This window comes from Haemaphysalis longicornis, unplaced genomic scaffold (genome assembly GCF_048455015.1).
Source record: "Haemaphysalis longicornis isolate Haplotype H1 unplaced genomic scaffold, Haemaphysalis longicornis Haplotype H1 scaffold_8, whole genome shotgun sequence".
In the NCBI taxonomy this organism is placed as follows: domain Eukaryota; kingdom Metazoa; phylum Arthropoda; class Arachnida; order Ixodida; family Ixodidae; genus Haemaphysalis; species Haemaphysalis longicornis.
This window is the reverse complement of record NW_027526445.1, coordinates 104,218,260-104,245,276: the sequence shown is the minus strand read 5'-3', so window position 1 is coordinate 104,245,276 and position 27,017 is coordinate 104,218,260. Positions and strand designations below refer to the sequence as shown.

Sequence of the window (27,017 nt, the reverse complement as noted above, 5' to 3'; positions counted from 1 at the left end):
GGAGTGCAAATGTGAGACAAGTGTAAAGAAAAAAAGGCCCAGCAAAGAAGAATAAAGATACAAAAAGAACTGAAAATGGAAACAGTGTATCTGTGAGCGAGGAGAACGGATGTGTGAAATGGAAATAGTAGAGCGTGTTGAGGGGGGATAAAATTTGGATGTTGAGGGAGGGAGAAAATGAAGAATTGGCAATGGTGATGGGATAGGAGGAAAGAGATTGAAAGCAAAGTTAAGCAAAATTTGGAATTAAAGAGAGACAAAAGAGGGATCAAGAGAAATATGGGAAGACGGCAGCGAGACAGCGTTGAAAAAACCCTCTTTATTATAAATTGAACAATGACGACAACATCAAAGTATTTGATAGTGACCCCTCGAAAATACTTCTATAGGTGTTCCGCTTTCCGAAGTTTTATATTTTAAAACATAGCAGTTTTTAAATCAGCGGACTCATGGAAGGTCCAAGCCACTCCAAAGCTTCATGACGTCACTTCCGCGAGTCTTCTCGGCGATCCAAGCTTTCGTCGCTTTAATCTGCTCAGCTGTGAAATAGTTCTTCCAATCTCCAACGACGCCCTTACGCACGAAACCAGAGCCTTCGTGCATTTCCTTGGGCGGAGAGGCAAGTTTCTGTAGGGGTGCCTGGTCGACTACGGGTGATTTCGAGGCAGCTTGAGTCATTTTTTTTGCTCTGTCTTGGGGGTTATCTTTGAAGAAGACCTTCATATTCTCAAGACTGCATGCGTCCAAGATGCGCGCGACCAATAAATCATCTTCGTGGAGAGCTTTGCCGTGCTCTTCACCGAGAAATTCAGCAATCTTAAGAACCTCCGCCCTCAAATCTGCCTTCATATCTTCGTAAGTGATGAACAGTACATTGGGATCGCTTCTACGGCCGTACCACGGCAGCAGGTGGTCGAAGTAGTCGCCGTAAAGAACCTGCAAGAGTAAAATAGAAGGAAGCTGTCTCAAAACTTTCTAAGTTGTGCCGAGAAGTCTTCAAAAAAAAGAACTAATGAACAAGCATACGAAATGTTACACGTGTGTGATCCTATCGGTGCATTGTATTGACTGTATTGTCGCGTCAGTCACCTGATGAAGTAGTTTATAGACACTGTAGCACCTATTCGAATATTTGGAATATAAATAATACGTAGCGAAGAAAGAAGTGGCGGAGCTTCCATTCGTTTTGCAAGGCTCCAGAAACAGCAGAGCTGGTGAATGGTGGGATCGTCAGAGACGCAGGCGTTGCATCATCACTATCAGCACCACAAGCAGCCGCTCACTAGGTCCACTGCAGGACGAAGGCCTGTATTATCGACCTATTACCGCTCCTGTCCCGCACCGCCCGATATCATACTTTGCCTTCAAATGTTTTTATTTCGTCCCTCCCTCCAGTAATAGTCCTTACTCTTTCTCTAGACCCGTCTCTGGCTGTCCACTCTGTCAGCCTAGTAGTCCACCTCTTGTCTTTTCGCCTAATTACGCGACCAGCGCAATTGCATTTATTTGCCTTTATTTGAACGATAAGACTATTTTGTAGTATTGTCTCGTCTTTGATCCGAGAAGGTCGTTACTGGATTTTAATTTTTACTGATATCATTATTTGTCCCGTGGCCGATCGAGCCGACCAAAGTTTGCTTTCAATATGCTTAGTAAGGCGGCTAGTTTCTGCTTCACTTGTCATCATCTTGCATTATGTTGTACACTTGCAGCTGAAAGTTATCCATGACTGGTGGGCCCAGATCGTTCTGTCCGCAGGCTGTCGCTTTCACACATCTCTCAAATTGGGCCGCACTAGCAAGCCCAAGAACCCGCGCCCTACTCGGAACACAACCATCGCGCGACGAGGTCAAAGGGACTGCTGTTCGCCGTGCATTGGGGAATAGCTCAATCGGATGGACACCGATTTTATTACGCGAGGGACACAGGTTCGATTGCGACCGCGAGATACGTGTGTTTTTTTTCTGCCCTATTGGATACACATGTAATGGTCCCGCCACTCTCCCCCTACCAAACTGTACCCATCGGGTCGTTGGGGTGTATCCGGGGTTAGGCTTCCGGTTTCACGGTGTGAACATCGTACACCCCGTTAGAACGCCTCTATTGTTCTCGACACAGTACGCAGCTGAACGAACATTCTGTAATCAATTAGGTACGCTCCGCCACATCATTGTGGTCTGCAAGAAGACCACGGTCTAGCACCCCTTCCAAGCACCCTTTCCTCTAAGCAGTGAGACACTGTTGTCTAGCGGTCGCCTGTAATACCAACGACTCCTTGTTACCCGGGCGACAACGGCGCGGTCAACTCAAGGTTTCGCGAACTCAACATCCACTCTAACCTTTCCAGCTCTATAAGTGTTCCATCTCTGTCTCTCCCGAGTTCGATTGCCAGGAAGTGTTTGGCCACATCTTTTATTGATGCTTCGAGGGTTTTTGTCTACGCCGGACGTGTTTGTGCCGGATTAAACACGTCTGCCTTTAAACTACTAGGGAACTAAAACGCTTCTTATAATGTAGTAATTACGAAAGCATGAGCGCCCTATTACCATACGCGTGCATGTCACATCCTTTGTTAATCGAACTTCCAAACAAAGAGTACACGTAGGGGTAGCATACTTCTACTCGCCTGTCTGTAATAATGTTTTTGTTATGCTCAGATCAAGTATTTGCGCCCCACTACATGTCCTTACAGGACCGTTTAAGTCAAATGCGAGAACACATCAATTACGCCTATCCTTTCCGTTTTACCTTTGCATCTCTACTGTACCTTCCGTCTTTAACGAGGGCTCGACCAAACCGGGGTTTTCATCGCCATGGCAACAGGATGTCTTGCGACACCCTACTCCGCTGCTGACCGAAATGCTGCTGAAATATCAAGCCTGCCCACACCACTCGCCGTTGAAGGACTGCATGCGCACTTCCAACAAAACTTTACAACTCGAAATCCGCAATGCATTCATTTCGTCCACTTCTACACGCCTACATTAGAAAGTTATGACCTCGGGAATGCGTGTTGGCTTGGCATACTGCAGGTGGCCATTTCGAATACAACCTTGACCCAACTTCACCAAATTTGTTTTTAGGTCAGTTTATTTGCCGTTTTTGAACCTTTTGCCTTTTTTATTGTTTGCATTTTTATAGGATTGTACGCAAGGAGACGATTACTATACGTGAACAACGAAAGCATACCACCACCTAATCTAAGAAAACAGCTTGTTTTCGTTGTATGTATGAAAGAATTATTCAAGCTGCTTCCCAGTACACGTTGACGGAGAAACATTCTTATGAAGACAGAATAAACATGTCTAAAGGCGATGGACGGAATGAAACATTTAGTACTAGTATTTGAACTACTAGTTGAACTACTTGAAGTTGAAGTTGAACTAGTTGAAGTATTTGAACTACTAGTATTTGAGGTACTAAAGGCACACTGACACTTTTTACCCAGTAGCTCTGACAGTTGTTTCATTTCTTGAGCGAATCAATGCTTCCCCGTTTGGCCCATGGTTCTTCTGGTTACACTTCCGGAATTCTCTACCGCAATTTTTCGCTGCATAGTTTTTCAGTAGCTCACCGACATTGGAAACAAATTTCAGCAGCACCTCAGCTATGCTGCGTCCCATACCTTAGGTGCCGCTGAAATTTGTCTTTTCGTCGAAGATGGTGATGAAAGCATCCTTCAAGTGCTATGACTTTGGAGGTGTCTCCGGTGTCGGCAAAATGTTTCCTGGTTTTGACTACGCTGGATAGTGTGCACTAACGTGTACATGCCGGGGGTGTAAAACAAGAAATCATTAAACTATTTGTAACCAACAAAATATCCGTAAAATGGATGTAGAAGTTATGGCGATGGACGTTGACGGTGCATGTTGTACGACCGTATTATTAACGGTACAACGGTATATTGCTTACTAGCCGAATCGCTTACTCATAATGAGGAACACTAACTGACCCTAGCGAAGAACAGGTTTTTTTGTGATGTGCATACTCAGTTACGTAAAAACCAAACCCTTGTCAGGGTAATCCATAAACATCGTAACTAATCGCCTGTTCCTGATTTTCTCGCGTGTTGAAATTTTAGGCCTAAAGTCCATCGATAAACCCAATCAACCAACTAATGTATTCTTCACATGGAAAGTCTATTCAGTGGTCCTTTCAACTCATTCCGATGCAAAGATTAGATTTGTGCTTTTATCCCAGGGGCACACGTAATTATGGGAAAACATCAGCGTGCAAAAAAGTGAGTTGTTAGCTTCTTGTCGCTCCGTGAATTGTCGTCTCTCATGCTTTCTAGATGCACCAGAGGGCACCTTCTTTACAGCTTTGGAGGGAACCACAAGCATTTGCCCGCAATTTGACCTGCTACGGGTGAGAATTCCTTTCATTGCGGCCATTACTTGCCAATTCATACCAAAAGCACGCTGTCATGTTTTAAGCTGAATATTTCGTCTCAAAGTCGTAGACTGAGCGAATTGCTCTGGCCGTGAATAAATGAATATAGCTCGGATTCTCTCTGTACAAGCCGTTTGGCCCGGGAAGATAATGGACCGCCTGACACAAAAATCAGACTGAGTGGAGCAGAGTAAAAGCAATTGCCGTAAAGGAAACGTCAGTTTTTGTAAAATATGTTAACCGAATCCCAGGCAAATAAATAACTAAAAAACACTGCTGCTTTATTGTAGCCCACCTCAAATGTAGTGCCATATTGCGGAGTTTTTGCAATGATGTGGTAATTACATAGAAGCGGCGGCTTCAGTACATTCAGATCTGCTAGGCATTCCCGACGGACTTAAATTTGACAGAAAGCATTTGGTGAGAGAACAGCTGAGGCTCTTAAGCCTGTTTTCTGGTAGCGATATATAGCTTCGCTGTAAAATACTTTATGAAGTCCCACCCCTATTATAGTTATATTTACGCCCATTTCTAGGCAAATATTCCACGATGAAAAGGGTAAGTGAACGCTCTATTCTTTTTAGTGTTGAATTTCTTACGCTATCTCGGTATTGCGAACGTAGCATGCACATCAATGGTCTGCACCGTAAATGCTTTTCCAATCGGTTTCGCGGTTTACCAATACAATATTTCTCACAATAGAACTTTTATGTTTCGTGGTTTCGAATAAGCTTCTCCCCAGTGAAAATATAAATGTGCCAAATAAACCGGCCCCACTTTCCCGCGTCCACTTTTTAATTGCCGATGAAAGTGTATCATTTTCCGAACTGGTGCACCTATTCTTCGTTCACTCTTATGTAAAGAATACTTGTGGCTTCGCCCTTGCGCTCGATTGTTTGAGACGCACCCATCGTCCTACAAGAAAAAACAGAATCTGGAAGAAGCAATTACCTTTCCAGAAAGGAACAAGTCCAGGAACCTTGCGAATGAGACATCAGTGACAGACTTTGGCGTCAGGCCTAAGCTGAAGTGGTAGAAGGATACGGCACAGTCATATGGGTTTCTGGCCACGTAAATGTACTTTGCCTGATCTACTGGCGTAAAAGCATGAAGTGGCAAATGCGTCATGATGGCGGCGAATCTTGACGGATTTTCTGCAGCGTTCGCCCCCGTCATGTCTATGAAGGGTGACATGAGGCTGTATTCGCCCACATCAGCAGGTGGGTTGCCACGAGTGAGGATGTTGTACACGATGTACTGGGTCCAGTTAGTGCCGCATTTCGGGTACGTAACAACTATGATGTCTCCATCCCGTGGCTTGTACTTCATGGCCGATCGGACGTTTTCCTCTGGGAAAAACTTGTGCATCCAGACGCCATCAATATATCGGCACATCTCTGGCTCCATGGCGGTTTTCTGCACTGTGCTGAAAATCAAGAGAATGAAAGACAATGCATTTTAGAAAGAATATGTGCGAATCAAGTAATATTACTCCAATTACTCCAATTTTAAGAATATTTACAATCGATCGTGAAGAAAGAGGCTAACAAAAGTAATCCTGTACAACTTGCCTGCTTCGCGGCGGTCATACGTCCTAATTTACCAAAGGACATTGTGAATGTTCGGTTCCTTAGCCACCCACGAAAACGTTGACTTTAACAAATTTTTAATGTGATCATAAGGAACATCCGTGACATTTAATATGTAGTCCTTGCATAAGCATTCTGCAAAATTGGGCATGATTTGCAACAGGCTATCCTAACATTACATAGACGGAAAACGCAACCATCGGTATTCTCTAAATTCCGTCTTCGAACCCCGTGCCTCAGGATAATTTCATACAACGCAGAATAAACTTGAATGTAGTGTTACCTTACAGTAGATACACACAGTAAAAAAGTACACAACCTTGCACTCAGCAATTGAATATTTCCAAGTATTTGTTGCCAAGCCATGCCTTTGTGTAACACCAAATGATTTTTGTTTGTTTCATTGTAAAATTCAGTCGGTATATCGCAGGCCCAGCCATCGGTGTTTTCATAAATCAAAAAAAAGGGTTCGCGGTCGAAAGCGCCACCTCCCAAGTAACCTGATTTTTTGGCAGACTCTGGTTGCCTCAAGACTGGGGGTTGTCCAATTACGCGCCTGTACGTCCCCAAAACAAACGCTTGTAGTGTTTCGGTGCTTAAAAGGACACTGAAGTGATTTGTAAACACTGCGGGGTTACTAGCGCAAATTGTAGTCCGGAGTCCATAGGCCATGTTTCGACCACTCTGAGCGCGTTTACGCAAATTTATTTGGTAAAAAAAATCATTTCGAAAATTCTGTCCTCCTCTCTGCACCCTCGACCATTTTCTGTGGCGTTTTCGTGTGACGTCAGGAGGAGATGAGCTGGCGATTGGCTGCGCCACTGCATGGCTCGTCGACCTTCCGACAGATTCAGTCGGCGCAGCCTTTAGTCCGCCCGCCGCCGACGGGTCGTCGAAATTCGCTCGCTCAATTCAAACTAAGCCACAACACGTTTGTGAATGGAAGAATGTACCCTTCTTCACTTTGTTAGTTTGTACACTACATCAAGCTCCGAATCCGGGTCGCTCCACACAAGCGCTGCAGAAGTGCACATGCGGCGCTTCACTGACTGGTACGCTAGTAGGAAAACCTATGGCCACTTGAAGGCGGGAGAAGAGTAAGCGAAGTCAATATAGGTATAACGAAATAAAATCAACTGAAACTTTTATTGTACAGCGCTGAACTAGGGAGCAGGAAGCACTTTTTTCCGCTGGGTGAACAAGGACATTGGTCAGCAGCACGGCCACACGCCTGCGAACGGTTTTCCACCTAAGTATCGCAGTTGCTAGACGTGAGATATTGTGAAAGTTTGGGGGACCCTTACTGCACGAGCGCTATACAACAAACAGTAACCTAAGGTACTTGAAATGCTAAAACAAAATAAAGTGTAAGCTAGTTATACCTTACATATCGAATCTCACCAGCGCGGGCTCGTGGACGAGTGGATTCTGCTTCCGGCCACCACAGTGAACGGACGCAGGATGTAGGGATCCTCAGAAGCGGTTAATGTGGCTGTGCCCGGCCGCCGTAACAGGTTTCTTGCGGAGGACGATAGGTATCAAGTTTCGTTGCAGACATTGCCTACAGGGCGTAGTGTTTTTAATACCGTTTTTTTTTTGCACGGTGACTTGCGCGCGCGCCCGTATCGCGTTGAAGATTCCCGCGATACTTTGGCTCGGCTGGAATTGCTCCTTGAGGTGCTTGACTTGGAGGCGTTCCAAATCAGTCACGTATGGGCGGTGACCTTCAAGTCGGAGCAAGGCGTCAAGAAGACCTTGGAAGCAAAGGAGCTTCTCGTCAAATATCGACACTGCCTCGTCATCGACCCTGCCAACGAGGACCTGCAGCTGAAGCTCCACTGGCTGCTTCACAACGTTACCGAGGACGACGTACGAGTTGCGCTGGCACCCTACGGGAGGGTCAGCGACATTTGACGGGAGGGCTGGCGTGTACAAGGCGTCCACGACAAGGGCTCGATGACGCGGTCCGTGACCCTCAAGCTCAACGTAGGCGTGATGGCTGAGGACTTGCCGCACCAGCTCCTAGTGGCAGGCGAGTTAGCGCTCGTGGTCGTGCCCGGCAGGGCCCCGCAGTGCCTGCGCTGCCAAGGCTCGGGTCACATGCGACGGGACTACGAGGTTCCACGCTGCTCTGTCTGCCGCTGCTTTGGCCACAAAGCGACACAGTGCATGAGGACGTTCGCCGCTGTCACCGGACCAGCGCCAGGCGAGCGCTCGTCAGATCTCGTCATGGATGCTGAGGAAACTGAGGAGCTGGCCGCGGGAGGCGAGCCGCCGCAACAATTGAAGCACGTGTCGGGCGCTGTAGGAACGGAGGTGTCGACGCTTCCAGAGGACGTGAAACTCCGTTCCCGAGGTTGGGACTACGTCAGAAGACGCGGCAAAGGCTCCAGACGGCAACGCTACACCGCAGGTCACCCAGTCCCACCCAAGTGCGACACGAGGTGGCGAAAACGCCAAGAGCAGTGTCGGTGAAAGTGACCCCGGTGAGGAGCGCGAGGGGGATAATGTGGTGACGAAACGCCCCCGGCACGAGCGAGGCGCCCACGAGGCGACGGAGGACAGTCGACGAGAAGCCGGCCTCTAAGGGGCTAGCGACCCGTCGGTCGTCGTTCAAACCGAACCCGCACATTACGTCGTATGAGCGAACGCCAGCCACGGCCAAGCCGCCGAGAATACGGGCGTATCCAATTACTCCTTAACGCCGTTGTTTTTTTGGCCTCAATGAACTGTTTTGGAAAACCCTGTAGTAATGTTGCCAAGACCATGGAAAATAGTGTAAATATAAACACACAACCAGTTATGATTTTTTTTCGTGGTACCCAGTACATTGACCGTGTGCATATGTTTGCACGCGCTGCTCTTTCCTCCTGTCTGTGCCTTCCTTAATGCGTTACAGAGTACTCCGTTTTGAGTATGCCTTTGCCTTGAAATGCCTAAATTCAACACCCCCGTGCGCATCGCCAACCTAAATGTTCGTGGTCTAGCTGATAGGCGAAGGCAAAACCAAGTGTATCGTCTGGCTGCCGACAAAGAGCTCGATATTGTGGCGGTACAGGAGACAAAAGTTGAGGGAGAAGTCCAAACGCAGCGTATGGTGCAACCGTTCAATGGGCATTACAATGTTTGTGTTAGTTAATCAGTTCAGGGGGGTGTATGCTTTTAATTAAACAGAGTTTGGGTGCCACGATTGTATCCGTCACGGCCTGTCTTGCCGGACGGTGTATAATCTGTGATTTTAAATATCTGTCGCGCGATTGGCGGGTTGTGGTTGTGTCTGCGCCGACAAGAGCGGAGGAAAGGAAAGTGTTTTTTGAAAATATTCGAGCTACATTAGACACTGACCGCATTGCCAATCTATTAGGGGATTTTAATAGAGTATGTTATGCGCGTGACAATTCTAGGGACATGTCATACTGCCACACGAGTGTTCTCTTGCTGCAAGAAGCAGCAACAGATTACTGTTTGGAAGATGTTGGGGAAACACTGCTTGAGGCAAAAAATGTGGAGTTCGCGCACTTTGAGGGTACAAGCCATGCCCATTTGGATCGAGCGTACGTTTCATTCGATCTCTTACCTGAGTGTTGCGATTATGCCGTCCCGCCCGTGGCGTTTAGTGGAAACTGCCTTGTTTCCTTTTCTCTTGGTGGGCGAAAAGAAAAAGCGAATCAGTTTAACGGAAGGCTATGGAAAATGAATAGCAAATTGCTACAGGACGAAGAATTTAAGACTCAAGTAACTGAAAAAATAAGACGAGAACCGGGGGAGCAAACCGACTGCGCATCCAGATGAGAATTATTCAAACAGGAAGTAAAGATGACTGCTCTAGAAAGATAAAGCGTACGGAGGTATCTGGAGAGACAGAAGGAGCAAGTTCTGCGTAGTTACCTTATATCCCTTGCTAACGAAGAATGTCAGTCGCCTGGGTAAAACAAGGATGAAATTAGGAGAGTAAAGTCACAGCTGGAAGTGATAGAACGGGAAAAGTACCATGACGCCCTCGTAAGAGCAAGGGCGGAAAAGTTGTTTTTAGGCGAAGCTCCAAGCATGAGAGCGCTTGCATCTGAAAAAAGATACGCATCTAGAAATAGGATAACCGAAATTGAATACAGAGGCATGCTAACAACTGACCAGGTGCACATAGAGGGTGCTTTTAAGGAGTTCTATGAAACACTTTTTTTCTGTTCACAAAGTAGATAGCAATAAGTTCAAAGACGAATTCTTGACTTTAATGCCCCAAATAGACGACAACATCAAAACTATCCTTGAGATGCCAATCACTGTTAATGAAATCATGAGCGCCATTGACGAGTTAACCCCAGGAAATACGCCTGCCCCGGATGCCTTAGGCGCGTCTTTCTATAGGAACTTTAAAAACGGTCTTAGTCCTGTGTTGTGTGAGGTTTACGCTGAAGCGTATGAACACAATAGGTTACCTCCATCATTCACATTGTCTCATACAGTTCTCATACCCAAAACTGAGATGTGGATATACTCCGGAGTGTGTGAGCATACCGTCCACTTAGTCTATCAAATGTTGACTATAAAATATTAATGAAGGTCTTAGTGGCCCGCTTGCAGTCGGTAGTTAAGGAAATAGTTGGTCCACACCAGGCATGCGGAATAAAGGGTAGAAATATTGTAACCAATACACACATCGCTCGAAGCGTTCTTGAATGTTCTGATAGTCTAGATCAAGCTGTAGCAATGCTACAAATAGATCTGGGAAAAGCGTTCGACAAAGTATCCCATGAACTGTTGCTGATATTACTTGACCACATCAACGTAGGAAAAATGATCACGGATGGGGTTCGCATGGAATGCAGGGACTGCAGCAGAAGCCTAGTGATCAACAAGTCGGTAGGGGCACCAGTTAAGGTCAGCCGCTCTGTGTGCCACGGGTGCCCCATTTCCTAGTTGCTGTTTTGTATTTTTATTGAAACGTTTTGTGTAAGCATCGTGAAAAGTGGTAATATCCGTGGTTTTTCATTAGAGTCTTGTGAAGTCTGCGTCCTTGCCTACGCAGATTATATTGCACTGTTTTGCCCGGACACGAGTAGCATCTGTAAAAGCGTAAACATTCTCAAAAGCTTCTGCCTATACACAGGCAGCAGCGTCAATTGGAACAAGTGCCTCGGTTTCTGGCATGGCAATTGGGTATCCAAGCCTTGTATTTTCGCGGGTATCCGCTGGGTAGAAACACCGCTGAAATACTTAGGTGTCCCACTCGAAAATTATCGGGACAGTGATCCATTCTGGCGTAAGCAAATCATCGAGATCCGCGAGAAAGCGGACAAGTGGGGAGGGAAGCAGTTGTCTGTGTTCGCACGTGTGATGGTGTGCAATATGTTTTTCGTGTCAAAACTCTGGCACGTTATGCAGGTTTTGCATTTCTCGCGTGCCAACGTGCAAAGATTGCACACGGTTTTTGCTGTTTTTATATGGTATTCAACATTGGCGCGCACAAGCCGGACCAACCGGACCAACAGGCACACCTGTTTGTGCGGCAAGTCGTGAATCGTTTACTTTTTTTTTGCGCGATGTGTGCGACCCTTTCTAGCGCACCGTGTGTCAAGCGCGCCTGGGTACATTTTTGCCGGAATTTGTTGTTACCTCTTGTGTTTATGACGGTGGGTAATGATGGCAACTTACGTGAGGTTGTTCTTGCGGCAGAAGTTTTGTTTTCGCGTTTTGTTTTGGAGTACTTAGCAAACGTGTCCCACACGAAGCTGTATAGAGACCTTCTGGACTCGACGTTACTAATACCGTTCTATAGGTTCATGTACAATGCAGGACCAGGGCAGGATGTATGTCAGCGTGTAAAAAGAATGCCAGTACCACCATATGGTAAGTCCTTTTTCTTCACGTTACACGCAGGAGTACTACCCGTTAAGATCTGGCTGATAGAAAAGTGTTTAATCGTTCCTTGGGGTCCTGACTGTTTACTCTGTAAGAAGCCAGAAACCGTACAGCACGCATTTATAGATTGTTGGGATGGGGTGTTCCCATGGAACATTTTGGAGAGAACATTTTGGAGAGAACGCTGAAAAAAGTATTTGCCATTGAATAGCCATGGCATAAGGTTCTTAGCCGTTGAAAAGGAAGGTGGAGTTCCCTATGATCTGTTGATGTTGCTGGCCCTGTATAGCATATAAAAGACTCGAATGGCAGTCCGCCACAACGACGTTGATGTAAAGCCGAGCCGAGAGTTGTTCGGACAAAGTGTACGCGACATTCTAGAAGTGTATAAACGAGAACCTTGCCCACCTGACTGGTTAAATAAGTATTGGAAAGTGTGGCAAGGCTTCGGCCTTTTCAACAATGACACACTAGCAAGTGTTGTGCTGGTGCCTTTCATTATGTGTAATATATTTTTCTTGGTTTTGTGACATGTATGCCATAGACAGGCAATAAAGAAAAAAAAGGACTCGTGGCCGAGTGGTCTGAAACGCTAGGATTATTGTTTTGCAAGTCGCAAGTTCGTATCTCCGGAGTACATTCTTTTTTGTTGTAAGTTGATTTTTTCGTTTGTGGCCGATGTTTTCGTTTCTGGCCCATCTTACTGATTTCACCATTTTCGGGCCGCAACGTTCACTGCTCCACAAGCGAGTTCGCAGAACGCGCGCAGACTGAGACTGACACGCTAGCGAGTTCTCGTGGGTGAGCGGTTCCCACAAGCACTGACTACTTGCGCGTAATGCGCACAAGCCAGAATCACCAGGCCCTTAGCCAGTTGCGAGCACGTTTTTTGCGATACAGGCATGAGTAGGGCAAAATCAGAATTCTCGGGAAAAGCGCACGACATTTGAGCGTCTGCGGTGATGCGGAGGGCGTTCATCCACTCTGTAGGCCTGGGCTTGTGATTGCTACAATTCCAAGCCGTCCTGGGAGGCTTAGCTTAGGCATTTTACAGCCGACAAGAAGGCAGAAGCGCGGTACGGCGATTACTGAGATATCGAGAAGGCCATCCAACGATGCCGTCGCATGTCAAGCATGTTGTTTTACAGAACCAAAACCGGAACTTGTTTGAATGCTAACCTTGGACATCGTCCAATCAAGGTGCATCTCCTCCCGTCGTCACAGCCTTTATTTGGTGCTGCCGCCACATACTCCGCATGGTAGTTTTTCTTACTTCCCGCTTTATAAAATATTTACCGCCTTATCAACCGCATAAACTATAAAAAGTGTGGTAATTTGAGCGAGTCTACGCAGGGCAAGTAAAACCGAGAGCTTGAAAAATTCACTTCATGTCCCTGTAAAGGTACCGTTTTGATATGTACAAATTTTATTTAACGATACTTCCATACCTACAGCTAATTGTGTTTGATATGGAGCCTGTTGCATACGGGAGGGCGTACCCGAACCGAGCTCCGTCGCCTCCGACATGCGTGTGGTAGCGTGGTGAAGCGAGTGGCCAGCCAATATTGCTGGCTCGAAGAAGACTAGAAGCCGAAGGCAAACTAAACTCGTTTACTTCATGGCGAGTGATGAGCCGAAGTTCGACAAGAACAATGCCCCCACGGACGAGGTTGCAGTACAGGACTAGAGCAGAGTGACAGCATTCATTCTGTGCTCCAACAAGAATGAACTACAGCGCTTGGGGGGGGGTGTCTTATTTATACCCAAAGCTCTATGGATCAAACAAGCGTTCCCTCTAGATTGTGCACACGACACGAACGGTACAGACACAGAATACTCTTTCCAGAGTTCGCGAGCTGTTGGTAGTAGCGGCACGCGCTGAGTGCGAGAGAGGGTTGAGAGGAGGTCTCCGCAACCGCTTCCGCGTTCTCGGACGTCTCTGCGTGTTGCGTCGGCCGCCCCCGTCATGCCGAAAGTGAGGCGCCAGCTATCTAGACATGTAGCGCCTGTTTGGATCCGTCGGCTGCAAGCGTTTGTCACCGACAGGGAGGCCTGCTCCAAACGCGCACGTAGTAGAGGCTTCGCCACACAGACGAGGATTGTTTCACAAAGCACATCGGCGGGCTGATTCGTAACAGCTTCACCGCCGGGAGTCCGAGATCCCGACGGATAAGGGTCCTCGACCGTTGTCCGGAGAGATGCGAGATGCTTTCAAAAAGAAGCCCTCGCCAGATGCTCGACTCCAGGTATAGGCTGTATGACACCGTGCTGGAGCTTCACCGGACAGGTCACAAAACAAATAGTGGCTCGCCAAGAACGTCTCTGGCTTGGTTAGGCAAGCAACAGAACAACACAGGAAGACACAATCGCATCACCGGAAAGTGCAAAGACCATTCCACACCGAAGCTCTACCAGGCTTTCAGTTGCAATAAAATACGCGAATAACAAACTGCACTAGTTATATTTTAGACCAGCGGTACTTTATCCAAGCATACAAACTTCAAAAGTGACATTTGGCATGACTGGAACAGTCCCACACAAAAGAAATGTAATCGCACAGGGCGAAACCTGCTCGAGGAAAAACAGTGCAGTTGAGAAAATCAGGCGTCGACAGGCCACTTCTCGCGCCGAGAGCTGCGATTTGAGCTCTCGTGATTGACCTGAGCTTTCCCTTATTGAATCGCACCTTAGATACGCCCGTTCTCTGAAAGCTGCTGCGACCGGTCTAGAGGACATCGGCCTTCTTCCGACACGTATCTCGAGCGTGCGGAGAAAACTGCTGTAATTCGACCGCTCGAGCAAGGCGTGCCCTTTCGTTCTCAACCGCTCCAAGGTCCACTGAGACGCAGCGCAAAGCATGCGTGTGGCTCTGCCGCTCGTCAGGCGCGCTTTGGAGCTCTTGCCACACTTTTTTGCGACACTGTCAGTAAGCGAACACAGGAGGGTATTTTCGTTCTTGTTTCCGGCTGTCAAGGCCAATCTAGGTACGGGCGGCCCGGTCTCAGGATCGGCTCAACCCCAGGCGACACCGGAATCGCTACTAGGTCGGCTGGCTGTTGCTAGACATCGAGTATCAAAGTTGGAGGTGGAACACTAACGGCTCGTTTAGCTCTGGTGCCGTCGTTACGTTTAGCTGCACCGATAAAATCGTTCAGTGCCTCGACTGACAGCTCTGCCACAGCGTTGCTCGGTTATGAACTTGCGTCCAGAGAAACGCCATTTGTTTCAACGTACTCGTGTTGCCTCCTTTCGTTCGCGTCACGGTTTATGCTTTTCCGCAGATCGTCGTTAGCCTGTGAACTGCCCGCATGCAGTCCGTAGCCGTTTTCAAGGCCTCCCGTGTACCAGAGTACTCGTAACACGGCGCTGACCCATCCCTGCTCTCAGTAGGGGCTTTACTCTCAGTGGACGTACGCTGCCCTCTGTTGTGAGCATCCGGAAAGGCTCTATTATTGCTATCTGTCTAAGTCTCGCCGTTCCTCTCACAGGTGGCGACACTATCCTTACTTGAGCCCTTCGTTGCGAGCTCAGCTGATAGTTTGCGCGGAAGTGCTTTGAAAATCTGACCATGTTCACCTAACAGCTGATAAGACCTGATCAGACCTGTATTCTGGAAGAAGTTGTCGGGATACCGCCGCCTTGTGACAAGTTCACCAAACGGACCTCTGATGCTGATTTTAGCAATCGGGAGGCGCACGTTCCGTGCTACGACGGCGTGCGTCAGCTAAGCACTTTGTCCCGTCTGCTGATCTGGTTCAATATACGAAGATTGGATCATGTCTACCGTCGCCGCGGAGTCGCGAAGAACTCGGCGCGGTTTACCGTTGACCACGTGTTCATGTACGTATGGCTCCAGAAACTGCCTGCTATCCTCACTCTGGTATATTATGTGGAAGGTAAGGTTGTCGTTTTTGCAACTCGGAGGGAAATGCTCCGTCTCGCCGCAGTTGTAACGCGCAGCCTGTTTGCGCGCTATAAAAGCTTTCTTTCGGCGCTGCTCCTCAGCGTCTGTGCTCTTTTCGTTTTCGCGGCCAGTTTCACTGTCCAAGAAAACGACTTTGCTAGCCTCACCTTCTTTGTGGGGAGCTCTGCCTTTCGGCCCTGACTTATCAGGCCTCGGCTTGAACTCTTTTTGGCCGTCTTTCGGGCCCTGCGCACCTCGACGTGCGACAAACTCGTCGGCTAGCTGAGCTGCATGATTCACAGTATTTACCCCTGGCCTGCCATGCACCCAAAGTCTCAGGTTTTATGGTAGACGGCGGTAAAACTGCGCGACACCGAAGCACTCAACTACCTTGTCGTGCTCTCCGAAAGCCTTTGCCTCTTTGAGCCACTCTTTCATGTTAGCCCTCAGCTTATAGGCGAACTCCGGGTAGGACTCGCCCTTAGCTTTCTCGGCTTCACGGAATTTCTGGCAAAACGCCTCTGCCGACAGCCTGTACTTACGCAGGATGCTCGAAAGGAGCACGTAGTGAAGGCTTCGCCACACAGCCGAGGAGTGTTGCACAAAGCACTGCGACGGGCTGATTCGTAACAAGCCACAAATCGGCGGCGCGAGAATGTATCACGCCTTGTTAGCAATTGATTAAAACGTCGCTTTATTGGTGACTGTGCTGTAACCCATCCGCTGTGCTAATATGATTCATCTGTAATCCCCACTGGTTATTTGGGCCCCAAGCCGAAAGACAGCTTTGTTAACAATGCAATGTTAGCAACAAATAACACCTATGTGGCTGAATGGTCAGCGGAAAAAAACTGAGGTGGGCTTAGAGCCGATGAAAACATACTTACGTTGAATCGCGGTAAATATTGTTAAAACAATTTGATTTCTCTTTGAGGTTGATATTTCCGTTGGAAAGCAACGGGCTTGCACAGCGCTCAAGCATTCACACTACTTTCGCCGTAGACTCCCCTAGCCGAAAAAGGTGATTTAAAATGCAACAAACAATTTTTAATATAACGAATGCACTTTGGGTGTGTGGCTGCTGGGTGTGGCACCGAGAACTTCCGCTTCGATCGCGGGTAAGTCTCCACAATTAAAAGGTCCCGTGGTAATAGCATAAAAGTATTAACACGGCCAGAATCGACGCAGGGTTAAAGTGGTGTCATAGCTCTGCGGAGCTACTTGAACTTCGTCAAGGCTTTTTTTTTACGTTTATTGCCATGTTATGCTACTGAAAGCTTGCAGGAACAAGTTCGGCCTAGAGCCGGAGGATGAGGCTTGGTTCAATGAGATTAAATCAAATCTTTTCCTTAAGATACAGATGGTTATGAGACGAAGCTTTCATTCATGCGACCAGAGTCCAAGTAAAAAAAACAAATTGCTGCGACAGTATCGGAACGATGCAGTCGGGTAGACATCGGCATCAGAATGAAGACACCCGTGTTTGGTTCCGGCCACGGGAAGAGTTTTTTTTTCTTGTGCCGCTTTATTTGTACGTTGGTTTTCCTAAAGTGTGCTATTCTCGGACGTCGACGCTATCAGTGAGGCTCAGTGAGGCTCACACGTCCCAAGCAGAAACACCGTGACCTCTATACCCATCAGCCTGTTTACCCGACCAACTGGCTCTACGGTACTGCTCCAAACTTTGACCGCAACAGTAGCAGGCTCGGCATCCTCGGGATGCCACCGAATCCTTTTCGATGGCGGAAGCCAACGCAGTTTCATCACTGCAGTGGCGTCGAAGAAACTAGGATGCGAGTTTTTAGATGAGGAAACCTTGACTGTGGTGGTTTTTGGAGGACAAAAACTTATGCGAACCTTTCGAAAAGTACGCCTGCTCATCGTTGTGGAAAATACAGAAAGGCCCGTGCAGATTGAAGCACTTGAAATTGAGGCGATATGCAACGAGCATATTCCTATACCCAATGACCAAGTCATCGAGATGATGAGAGAAATGCAATTGGACGCATGGGCCCTCAGCGCACACCCACTTGGCGAAATGAAAACATCGATTGTTATTGGTGCGCGCCACTACTGGAGTCTAGTAACCGGCCATGTAAAACCCCTGACCACGACGCTAAAAGCAGTGGGAACATTGCTAGGCTGGACGGTCCAAGGACCAATGCCAATAGGAGGCAACAGAACTCACTGTGCCATGCTTACAGCGACGGTGAAAGACAACGATAAGTTGAAAGTTCTAGACCGTGACTCAGTCTTTGAAAGCATCGGCATAAAGTACCAGGATGAACAAAGCTCGGACACCGAACCGGTATTGGCACGGTTTGGAAAAGCACTCCCAAACATGGACGAAGGACATCAGATTGCGCTCCCGCGGAAAGCGGCGGTTTGGCCGGCGGATCACCTTGGCGTTACGAAAATCGGGCTCCAGACCCTAACAAATAATCGGAGCAAAGATGCCAAGCCCACAAAGCATGATGAAGAAACGATCCTAACATGCTTAGATGAAAGAACCAGTGAAGTGCAGTGGGCAGAGCATCATCTGGTTTGAGCGAAGAGGATCACTTTGACGTAAAGGCGGACTCTATAAGCAAAAAGCATGTTTTCTCGCATACTCCAATCGAGAAGATGAGACTCTTCGTTGACGGCGACGATTTATTGCGAGTTCGGCGAAAGGCGTCCACCTGCGACACATATGGAGCACAGTTCCCGACACTTCTACCGAACAACGCGCACTTTGCAACAATCGTGAACCAACACGCCCACGAACAGATTCGACATGAAGGAGTACCAGACTTTTTGACCCACGCTAACCGCAAGTTTGGAACGACACGCACCCGATAACTAGTTAACACGAAGACTCGACGAGGCGTTCCTTCCGAACGTTTGGGTTAAAAGCCCAGAGTGAAAGAAACGCCTCGGCTCTACCAAGAACGTTCAACTCTGGACCACTTACGTCATCTGTCGGCGGGGGAGAGTGTTGGAACTCCTTTCTCTTCTGCGCTTTAGAAGATGACACTCATCGTCATCAATCTCATCAGCACCGACCGAGCGGTGGCACGCGCTCTCGCTGCACCCGCGACCAGTTCGATTAAAGCCCTCATTATCAACAGACGTGCGCTCTCCGCTATCTCTCCACCAGTGTTGCGGAATGGGCGCCTCCATTTCATTCCAATTCCATGCCGGGGAATGGCAAGTTGCGAAAATTCCATTCCTTTCAATTCCTCGGAATGCCAGAACATCGCCCATTCCCACTCCGGGAATGGCCGGGCAGTTCAATTCCATTCCTCTAATTCCTCAACATTTTATCGGGTGATTATCAAGTTACCAATCAACCCACCATTAAGCTGATGTTATTACACGTGTTAAGAACGGCTAAAATACCCAAAACAGGTAACAACGGTCAAGGGATAGTGGCTTTGTGGCATATCTCGTGCAGTGCAATCACCCTACTAATTCCCACAGGGGCAGTTCTCCCGGCAGTTATTACAGTATTTGCATGGTCAGCATGTCTTTACGAGTTGTGATGCTTTAATATTGTTTAAGTGTGAATATGTTAATGCTAACGTGACGACATGTTCTACTTTTGTGCTGACAAAAGTATGGTTGAAGAAGACATTATATTCCTTAAGCAGTTAACACGCGTATGGAGCGGTCGTGAGCATGGTTAGATCTATAATTTTATTAACGACGAACAGAACCTCCGGATCTGGTGGTATCAGTTGGAAGAATTACCGCTTGAGCACCTTGTCCTGCCTTTGCACCAAATACGGATCACGGGCCACACAGGTCGTCAGCACTCACGCATGTCAAGCGCGCCTTGAAAGCCCGGATAGGCTCAGAACTTCCTGTGCTTGCGTGTGCGCAGGTATGCAATGTCGCCCTTGCTGAAAAGCTTAGTTACGAGCGTCAGGTACCATCCACTGCGCACCAGCGAAAGTTCAGGCTGTGCTTAGAGTATGCGCGACCTTTGTATGGGTGTCTCGATGAGAACCAATGCGCAGGGAGAATTCTTTTCTCTCTCGTTAGTGTATACTGGGATAGTGCATTTGTTCGTATACTAATCTGCGTCTTGATTTTTTTTTCTTTTACAAATTGGGAGATCGTTCACACTTTAGCACCACGCAACCTTTGGCTCTAGCTAACTAAAGAAGGACTTAGAGAATGTGTTGCGGCCTTGGACTCAGCAAAACTGAGTCCAAGGCCTGTGTAACTAATTGTATAACTGAGGCCTGTAAAACTAATTTGAGGAGTTGCATGCAGTGGAGTAGCAATGAAGGTTCCCCCAAGTGTCCTCTGGTCTGGGCGATCAACCGAAAGAAAAGATGTAAAGAGAAATGATAACGATAATAATAGAAGGACACGTTCGGCAGCCGGCCAGTCTAGTGTTGTGGAAATCCCTACGCCAGAAAAAAGTGCGTAGGTGTCCTCGTTGATATATTGTAGGGTATAACGCGCCGACGCAACGCAGGCAATGAAGCGCGCCGTAGTGGAGGGTCCGGATTAATTTTTTCAATTCAATTCAATTCAATTTTATTTAACATCACACGATGTTGGGAGGTACGGGCAAAAAGCCATAACGAGGCTTGACTGGGACCACCTTAGGCCGAAATCTCGTACACACGGGCGTTTTTGCTTTTCGCCTCCATCAGGAAAGCGGCCGTCGCGGCCGGGAATCGAACCACGACCTCGTGCTCAGCAGCGCAATTAGCTCTCCTCGTGAATTTCATATGCTGCAATAAAGGTCTCAAGCTGCCGTGAAAGGTCGAAAAAAAAGTTTATTTTGGTTTCATTCATCAAAATCACGTAAAAAAATGATGTGAGCCACACAGATTGAAGGCGGGCCAGTTGGTACATAACTGACTTATGAAACAGCGCTAGAAACAGGAATACAGAAAGGGCACACAGACAGGGCGCTGTCTGTGTGCCCTTTCTGTAGTCTTGTTTCTAGCGCTGTTTGATAAGTCAGCCAAATGGTCGCTTCGCCGTTCAGTTCTTAAAACACGAAGTGTAAATGAAGGCTGCTACGACGATAAGTTCTAAAAACAAAAAAAAAGTAAAATAAAACAGTTGCCTTGTGGCTGTGCGTTGCGCTTGACAAACGAGCTGCTTAAAAGATGTGTTTGAAAGCCGGTTTCGCTTCGCTGTCTGTAATGAAAAGGGATGCCGTGGAAAACACGCGTTCCACGTTAGCTGACACCCCATTTACAACGGAAACTACCCCTGCGAGTCGGGAAAGCAAGGGTTAGTGGCTAGCGTTCGCTTTCCGTTAGGTCGGAACCGTTTCGGAACAAAGCTTGCAGCGTGCACCTTGCAGGAGCCGGTGTGACCGCAGTTCCTATTACATGGGCTCTCCAGTTTCGGGTGGATTCTCGAACCAATATTTTAGTCCTTCGTCGACGCTGCTTCGGGCAAAGGCGTCCGAGTGTCTAGACAGGAGTGACAGTATTGCAAAAGGTCCTGGGGGATGAGGGGGGTTAGGGCGTAAGCTGATATGCGAAATTTTGCAGTGAACACAAGCACCGCGCCAGCGTCCCGATGACGGCGAGGTGGGATGCAATCACCGACGGTTTTGGATGCAAAAAACAAAAGTGAAGTCTCCCCACCCTTTTGTGCTCGCAGCCGGGGCGAAGGCGCCGCCAAGGTAAAAAATCACAAGGCGAAGTTGGTGGGAGAGAAAGGTGGGTATGCCGCCGCAGAAGTTGCCCACGACGGATACCAACGGCTTAGAGCCGCGGTTATTCCGCGGAGAATCCCGACGAACTTCGTAGCAGCGCTGTATATAAGGACATAATTGTAGTAGAATCGCTGCTTATAAATATACCGTGCTTGTAATCAGCCAATCGATTCTAACAGTACTGCGTTATTGTTAAACTCAAGGCTCCGGCTTACTAATGTTTGAACTTGGGCTAGTGGGATTTTTTGCGTATTTTTGCATATTTTGACAAAAAACAGCGCGTAGAAGGAAAAGTGCGCTTTATTTTGGGAAAAATACATGTAATTCCATTCCCATTCCATTCCGGGCAAAATGCGCTTAATTCCATTCCCATTCCATTACTTGAAGTATTGTCGCTATTCCACTCCCATTCCATTCCGGGGTCGCGAAAATGTGGAATGATTCCGGATTCATTCCAATTCCGGACTGGTAACTCCGCAACACTGCTCTCGACGGCTTGGCAGCTGGAGGACCTCGAGGTCCATTGCACCCCTGTCTGTACGACATTTCGGCGGTCGTTAAAGATCTCCAGGTGGTCAAAATTATTCCTGAGCCCTCCACTACGGCGCGCCTCATCGCCTGCGTTCCGTCGGCGCGTTAAACCCTACATTAAATAAATCAAGAATGCCACCTCATTTCTGTTCTGCTGCCAAATACTGTCGTGCCTGCATCTGGTATAATATTGTCGCGAAGACAAGAACGATGCAGTTGTCTTGAATGAGAAGCACGTTTATTGGAGCGAACTTGTGCTCCCCTAACAACTCAAAAGAATGCAGAGGCGGCGAAGCAGCGGTCAACAAATTGACTTGCACAGGCGAGTGTCGTCGAATCGAATGCTCCGGCGTCCGCACTGCAGGCTTTTTATCTTTCGGCGCGCGTGGTTCTCGAAACGTCGATTCGCATCTAGAACATAGTAGATCCAAGAAGATTATTCTGGGCTGTTCACGTTAGATCGGAATGCTCTCCCTATCACGACAGATAACACATGCGGCACAGAAAGAAAGAATGGAACACGCGCTTCCCTTGGCGCACAGATAACACAGACCGGCGCAGCCGGGCGGTAAAAGCAAAACACAAATAAACAAACCCAATGTATGGTTCGCGGCAATATTTTTTTGCAATTCAGCAGTTCCTTTTGTCCACACTTTCATGCAGCCGAGTTTCGGTGAGCAGAGTGACATCGGCAAAGCACGCGTCAATCGGGGACAATAACTCATCACGCTTATTCATCAAACTTTTAATGTTGGGGAATAAAAACAGTGGTCGCGTTTAGGTTTCGCCTGCAAAGCTGAAGAGTGCTAGGTTGCGGTTGCGTGCGGTAACCAAGAGTTGGCTAGACTTATGCCTCTGTGATGCAAGTTGTTTTTGTAATGAGGAGGTTAAAATTTACTGGGCGGACAAGAGTAGAGACGATTTGGCTACGGACAAGGACCAAATTATATTGACGGGACAAATTACAAAATAACGTGCACAAATGAACATCCAGCTAATCTAATGACAACAGTCCTATGATAAAGTCCCCTGCGAGAAGTCCCACTCCAAATTGTTCGCGCTCACGTGTAGGTCGCAGTCGGTGAGTTGATTCGGTGCGCAGGGCTCGGTGCGCTGGGCTCGGTGCCCTTGTCGATGCCGGTGCTGTGCCGGTGCCGGTGTCGGTGCCGGTGTCGGTGCCGGGCCGATGAACCGCACGTTATATTCGTCCCGGGTGTTCCGTGGACACTCCCGACTGGAAGAGACCAGGTGTTGCTCGGTGTGAAGATCTCCTGAGCGTTGACGCCCAGCTGAGGGCTTCCAGGAGGAATGGGTGGCTCCGTGACGAAGACCCCCTAAGCGTTCTCGCCCAGCCGAGAGCTTCTGGAACCACCTGCTTCCTGCCTCCAGCGCTCGCCACCTCTTCTTCCTCCTCCTCTTTCCCTCTCGCGCCCTTCCTCGGCCTTCGCACACACCTCGTCTTCCTCGCTTCCACCTGCCGACCCCTGTCCGGTAAGCAGCGCCTCCTCACAATTGCCCCCATCGAAAGAAGTGTTTTGGGGGAAAAAACACTTCCAGTGAAAAGTCCGTCGATGGTCACAGTGGAATGTCCAGTTAGCTTACACGCAAGGCACCACGTATCACCACTTCCACCAGAACACTTTCACGTCATATAGTAACACTTCCAAAACACTGCATAACAATGAATCCAAACAGCACACAATCAAACTCAAATACGAGTACTTATAATACAACAAACTGCATCTCCTAAGTCACGGCTTACACAAACCACCCAAAATAAGTAGTGACTAACAGAACCAGAATAATTCCAACCAAACTAAGGAGTCACGGACGTTTTAAACAATACCAAACAATAATTAAACTACCACCGCGCAAAACCGTCCAGCACTGTATACGGTTGGCCGTCGTTCAAGGTTGCTCGAGTAGCCCGCACACAGTTAACAGAGTACAACCTATGAACCTAACATGCAACAATCTACCAGTTTTCCTTCCTGAAATAATTTTCAAACCTGTTCCTCTTCTTTAGGCATGAGATTTCTAGCCATGACGAAATCGTGTCTTCAGTCCCGTTTGTTCACACGTCACTTCATCTTCACCTTCTTCCGACGCGTCCACTCCGCACCCTTAGGGATGCGATCCCTTTTCTTCTGAGAGCGAGCTCTTCTGGAGCACCTAAGGCACGAAGCCTGGCTCAACGGTTCCGCTAGAAAACGGCGCTTTACTAGCTCGTCCACTACCTTTCGCGCGCGAGCGATTCTTCGAGCCCACTTGTAAGCTCGTACGCGGCGGGACAATTCAGGTAGTAGTTCGCCAGTTTGCGTTTTCTGACCTCCCCGACAGTGCGGATAATTATTCTTTGCTGTTATCTGGGACCGTCGCCTGCATGTCTGTTTCTTTCTGTGCGCTAATGGCACGAATGGATTATTTGGCCTGCATTGCAACTCAGGTCGACTCTCGCCTGTATCAAAAACACGACGCTTTGACCACTTGACCTCCCTCTTACCCGCAGGCTTGCTGGAGGGTGCACACTTATGCTCCAAAAAATTTGTTACAGCTTGGTCCTTCTGGGTTTGCAAAAGCTTTTTACCGGGCCCCACAAGCTCGTGCAGTGAGTCCCTCTCTTTTTTTCGAAGCTCTTTATCTACCCCCAAGAGCTTCCCTGCACGCTGCAAGGATACCTCCATACCACACTCAACACGTGCACCGTTTCGTGCCTGGAACAAGTCTTTCACCTGTACGTGCGGCAGTTCGGAATCTGTTATTTTTTCTTCCTTTTCGCACGCGGCCTCATCACTGCCACTGGCCCGCATGCCCTCTGTCGCACGTACGTGGAGTTCCAAACTCTTTTTCCATCCTTTTTCGGAGACGCGGCGCTCTCTGTCTGCAATTTTGAGATCTAAAGCTAGAGTCGCGCACTTCTTTTCTTGCAGCTGTATTTTACGATCTAGCTCGTCGCGTTCGAGCTCAAGCCTGCGAATTTCGGCTTGTCTCGCGAGCGCTCTTTCTTGTCTCGCATCCTGTCTTTCCTGTCTTTTCTTTTCCATCTCTCTCTCGACCCATTCCTTCAGCTCACTGCCCACCAGGCCTAACTCTTTTCCCACTGCGAGCAATTTGTCCATGTCCATTCCGGCGCCAAGTGCTCTCCTCTCCGCGCGAAAATTCCCTCCTCGACTCTCTGGAAGTTACGCAGAGAGTCCTGCCGTGGACGCCATTTTTGCGATGCAAGTTGTTTTTGTAATGAGGAGGTTAAAATTTACTGGGCGGACAAGAGTAGAGACGATTTGGCTACGGACAAGGACCAAATTATATTGACGGGACAAATTACAAAATAACGTGCACAAATGAACATCCAGCTAATCTAATGACAACAGTCCTATGATAAAGTCCCCTGCGAGAAGTCCCACTCCAAATTGTTCGCGCTCACGTGTAGGTCGCCGTCGGTGAGTTGATTCGGTGCGCAGGGCTCGGTGCGCTGGGCTCGGTGCCCTTGTCGATGCCGGTGCTGTGCCGGTGCCGGTGTCGGTGCCGGTGTCGGTGCCGGGCCGATGAACCACACGTTATATTCGTCCCGGGTGTTCCGTGGACACTCCCGACTGGAAGAGACCAGGTGTTGCTCGGTGTGAAGATCTCCTGAGCGTTGACGCCCAGCTGAGAGCTTCCAGGAGGAATGGGTGGCTCCGTGACGAAGACCCCCTAAGCGTTCTCGCCCAGCCGAGAGCTTCTGGAACCACCTGCTTCCTGCCTCCAGCGCTCGCCACCTCTTCTTCCTCCTCCGCTTTCCCTCTCGCGCCCTTCCTCGGCCTTCGCACACACCTCGTCTTCCTCGCTTCCACCTGCCGACCCCTGTCCGGTAAGCAGCGCCTCCTCACAGCCTCCTATATCGCTAGTGGAAAGAGCGGCAGTGTACGTCCCAATTTCGCAGACGCTATCGGTTACAGTGAAATATTCCTAACGCTGTTTGACAACGTACAGCTGATTATACCGCATGCTGTACTGTTTTTCTGTAGCCTTGCCGAAATCATGTAGCTTTTTTCGCGAGTGGCTTTACAAAAGTCTTCACAGATTGTGATAGGGTGCCCTTAAGTTCATTCCTTTGAGATTAAATTTTGTCTTTTGTTTTAAAAGACGCAAACTTGACAATTATAGGTCAGAACTTCTCGACAAAGCAGCCTAATTTGTGAGCACGAGAAATGCCATCAGCAGGCATTTGTTCAGACAAGGTGGGGGTCAGCTCCCGTACTTTCTCTCCCGCAGACGCCCATGTGTCGGATTGACCACCAATGCCGTAAAAATACAATTGCCCAACCGAGCCCTGTCTTGTAAGTAATCGAGGCGAGGCAGCACAGCAGAAATTTCGCAGTTGACGATTTCAGCTACTGTGCGGCGAGTGTCAGTGTCCTCAGTTAGCCGTTCCAGGGTGGATATCTTGTTCTCAAGAGCTGCAAATCGCTCGGTCCCATCTGTGTCACGATCTTTGAGCAATTTCTGGCTGGCTCTTACTTGAAATAATGGCGACGTTACTTCCGCGTGGCGTGCTTTCATTATTCCTGTGAGGAATTTTACAGCTTCCGGTACTTCGCTATTGGTAATCGAAGGCGCCAGTTTACGAGTACCTTGATTTCGTTCGTTATCCCCAGGCATAATGAGCAATTGCATAGGCTGAACGCAGTCAATGCGAACCATCAAAAGCACATCTGGGCTTGGGACAAGCAGCAGACTACGGTTGCTCGTTTTTTTACGATGCAAGGAAGGTGAGCAACAAACCTGTATGAAAAACAGGAAGGGGTTAGGTAAGTGTTGTTGAAGGAACCGCTGTGATATATAATGTAGCACCAGTGCAGAACGAAATGTCATTAAAATGGCCAATCCGCGTCTTAACGTAATAACTCAAGACTTCTTACCTGCTTTTCCTTTGCTTATCTCAGCTCTCTCCTTAGGTCTCTCACGAGTGTACAGCCGTGTTATAGAAAAAATAACCACAACACGTCGCTACCATTCACGCCGGCATTTAGTACGGAAAGCGACAAAATGCGTTCCCGCTTCAAGACAGCTAGTGGTCTCCTCTGTG

At 48.2% G+C, this 27,017-nt stretch overlaps 1 protein-coding gene across 1 annotated transcript; it reads right to left on the bottom strand.

The window, feature by feature from the left end:
* Positions 1–299: 299 nt before the first annotated feature.
* On the bottom strand, positions 300–27,017 carry LOC144150113 (sulfotransferase ssu-1-like). The gene is made up of 3 exons (XM_077681932.1): positions 26,851–27,017; positions 5,344–5,818; positions 300–936 (listed from the first exon to the last, which is right to left on the bottom strand). The coding sequence occupies exons 2-3, from the start codon at positions 5,797–5,799 to the stop codon at positions 448–450; spliced, it is 945 nt and encodes a 314-aa protein (XP_077538058.1). The 5' UTR covers positions 5,800–5,818; positions 26,851–27,017; the 3' UTR covers positions 300–447.

Bases quoted from the DNA above. Each gene is read 5' to 3' on its own strand.
- LOC144150113 (XM_077681932.1), bottom strand. From the start codon at position 5,799: ATGGAGCCAGAGATGTGCCGATATATTGATGGCGTCTGGATGCACAAG. The intron at 937-5,343 runs GTAATTGCTTCT...TTACTCTTGCAG, and splicing joins ACTTGTTCCTTTCTGGAAAG to GTTCTTTACGGCGACTACTT.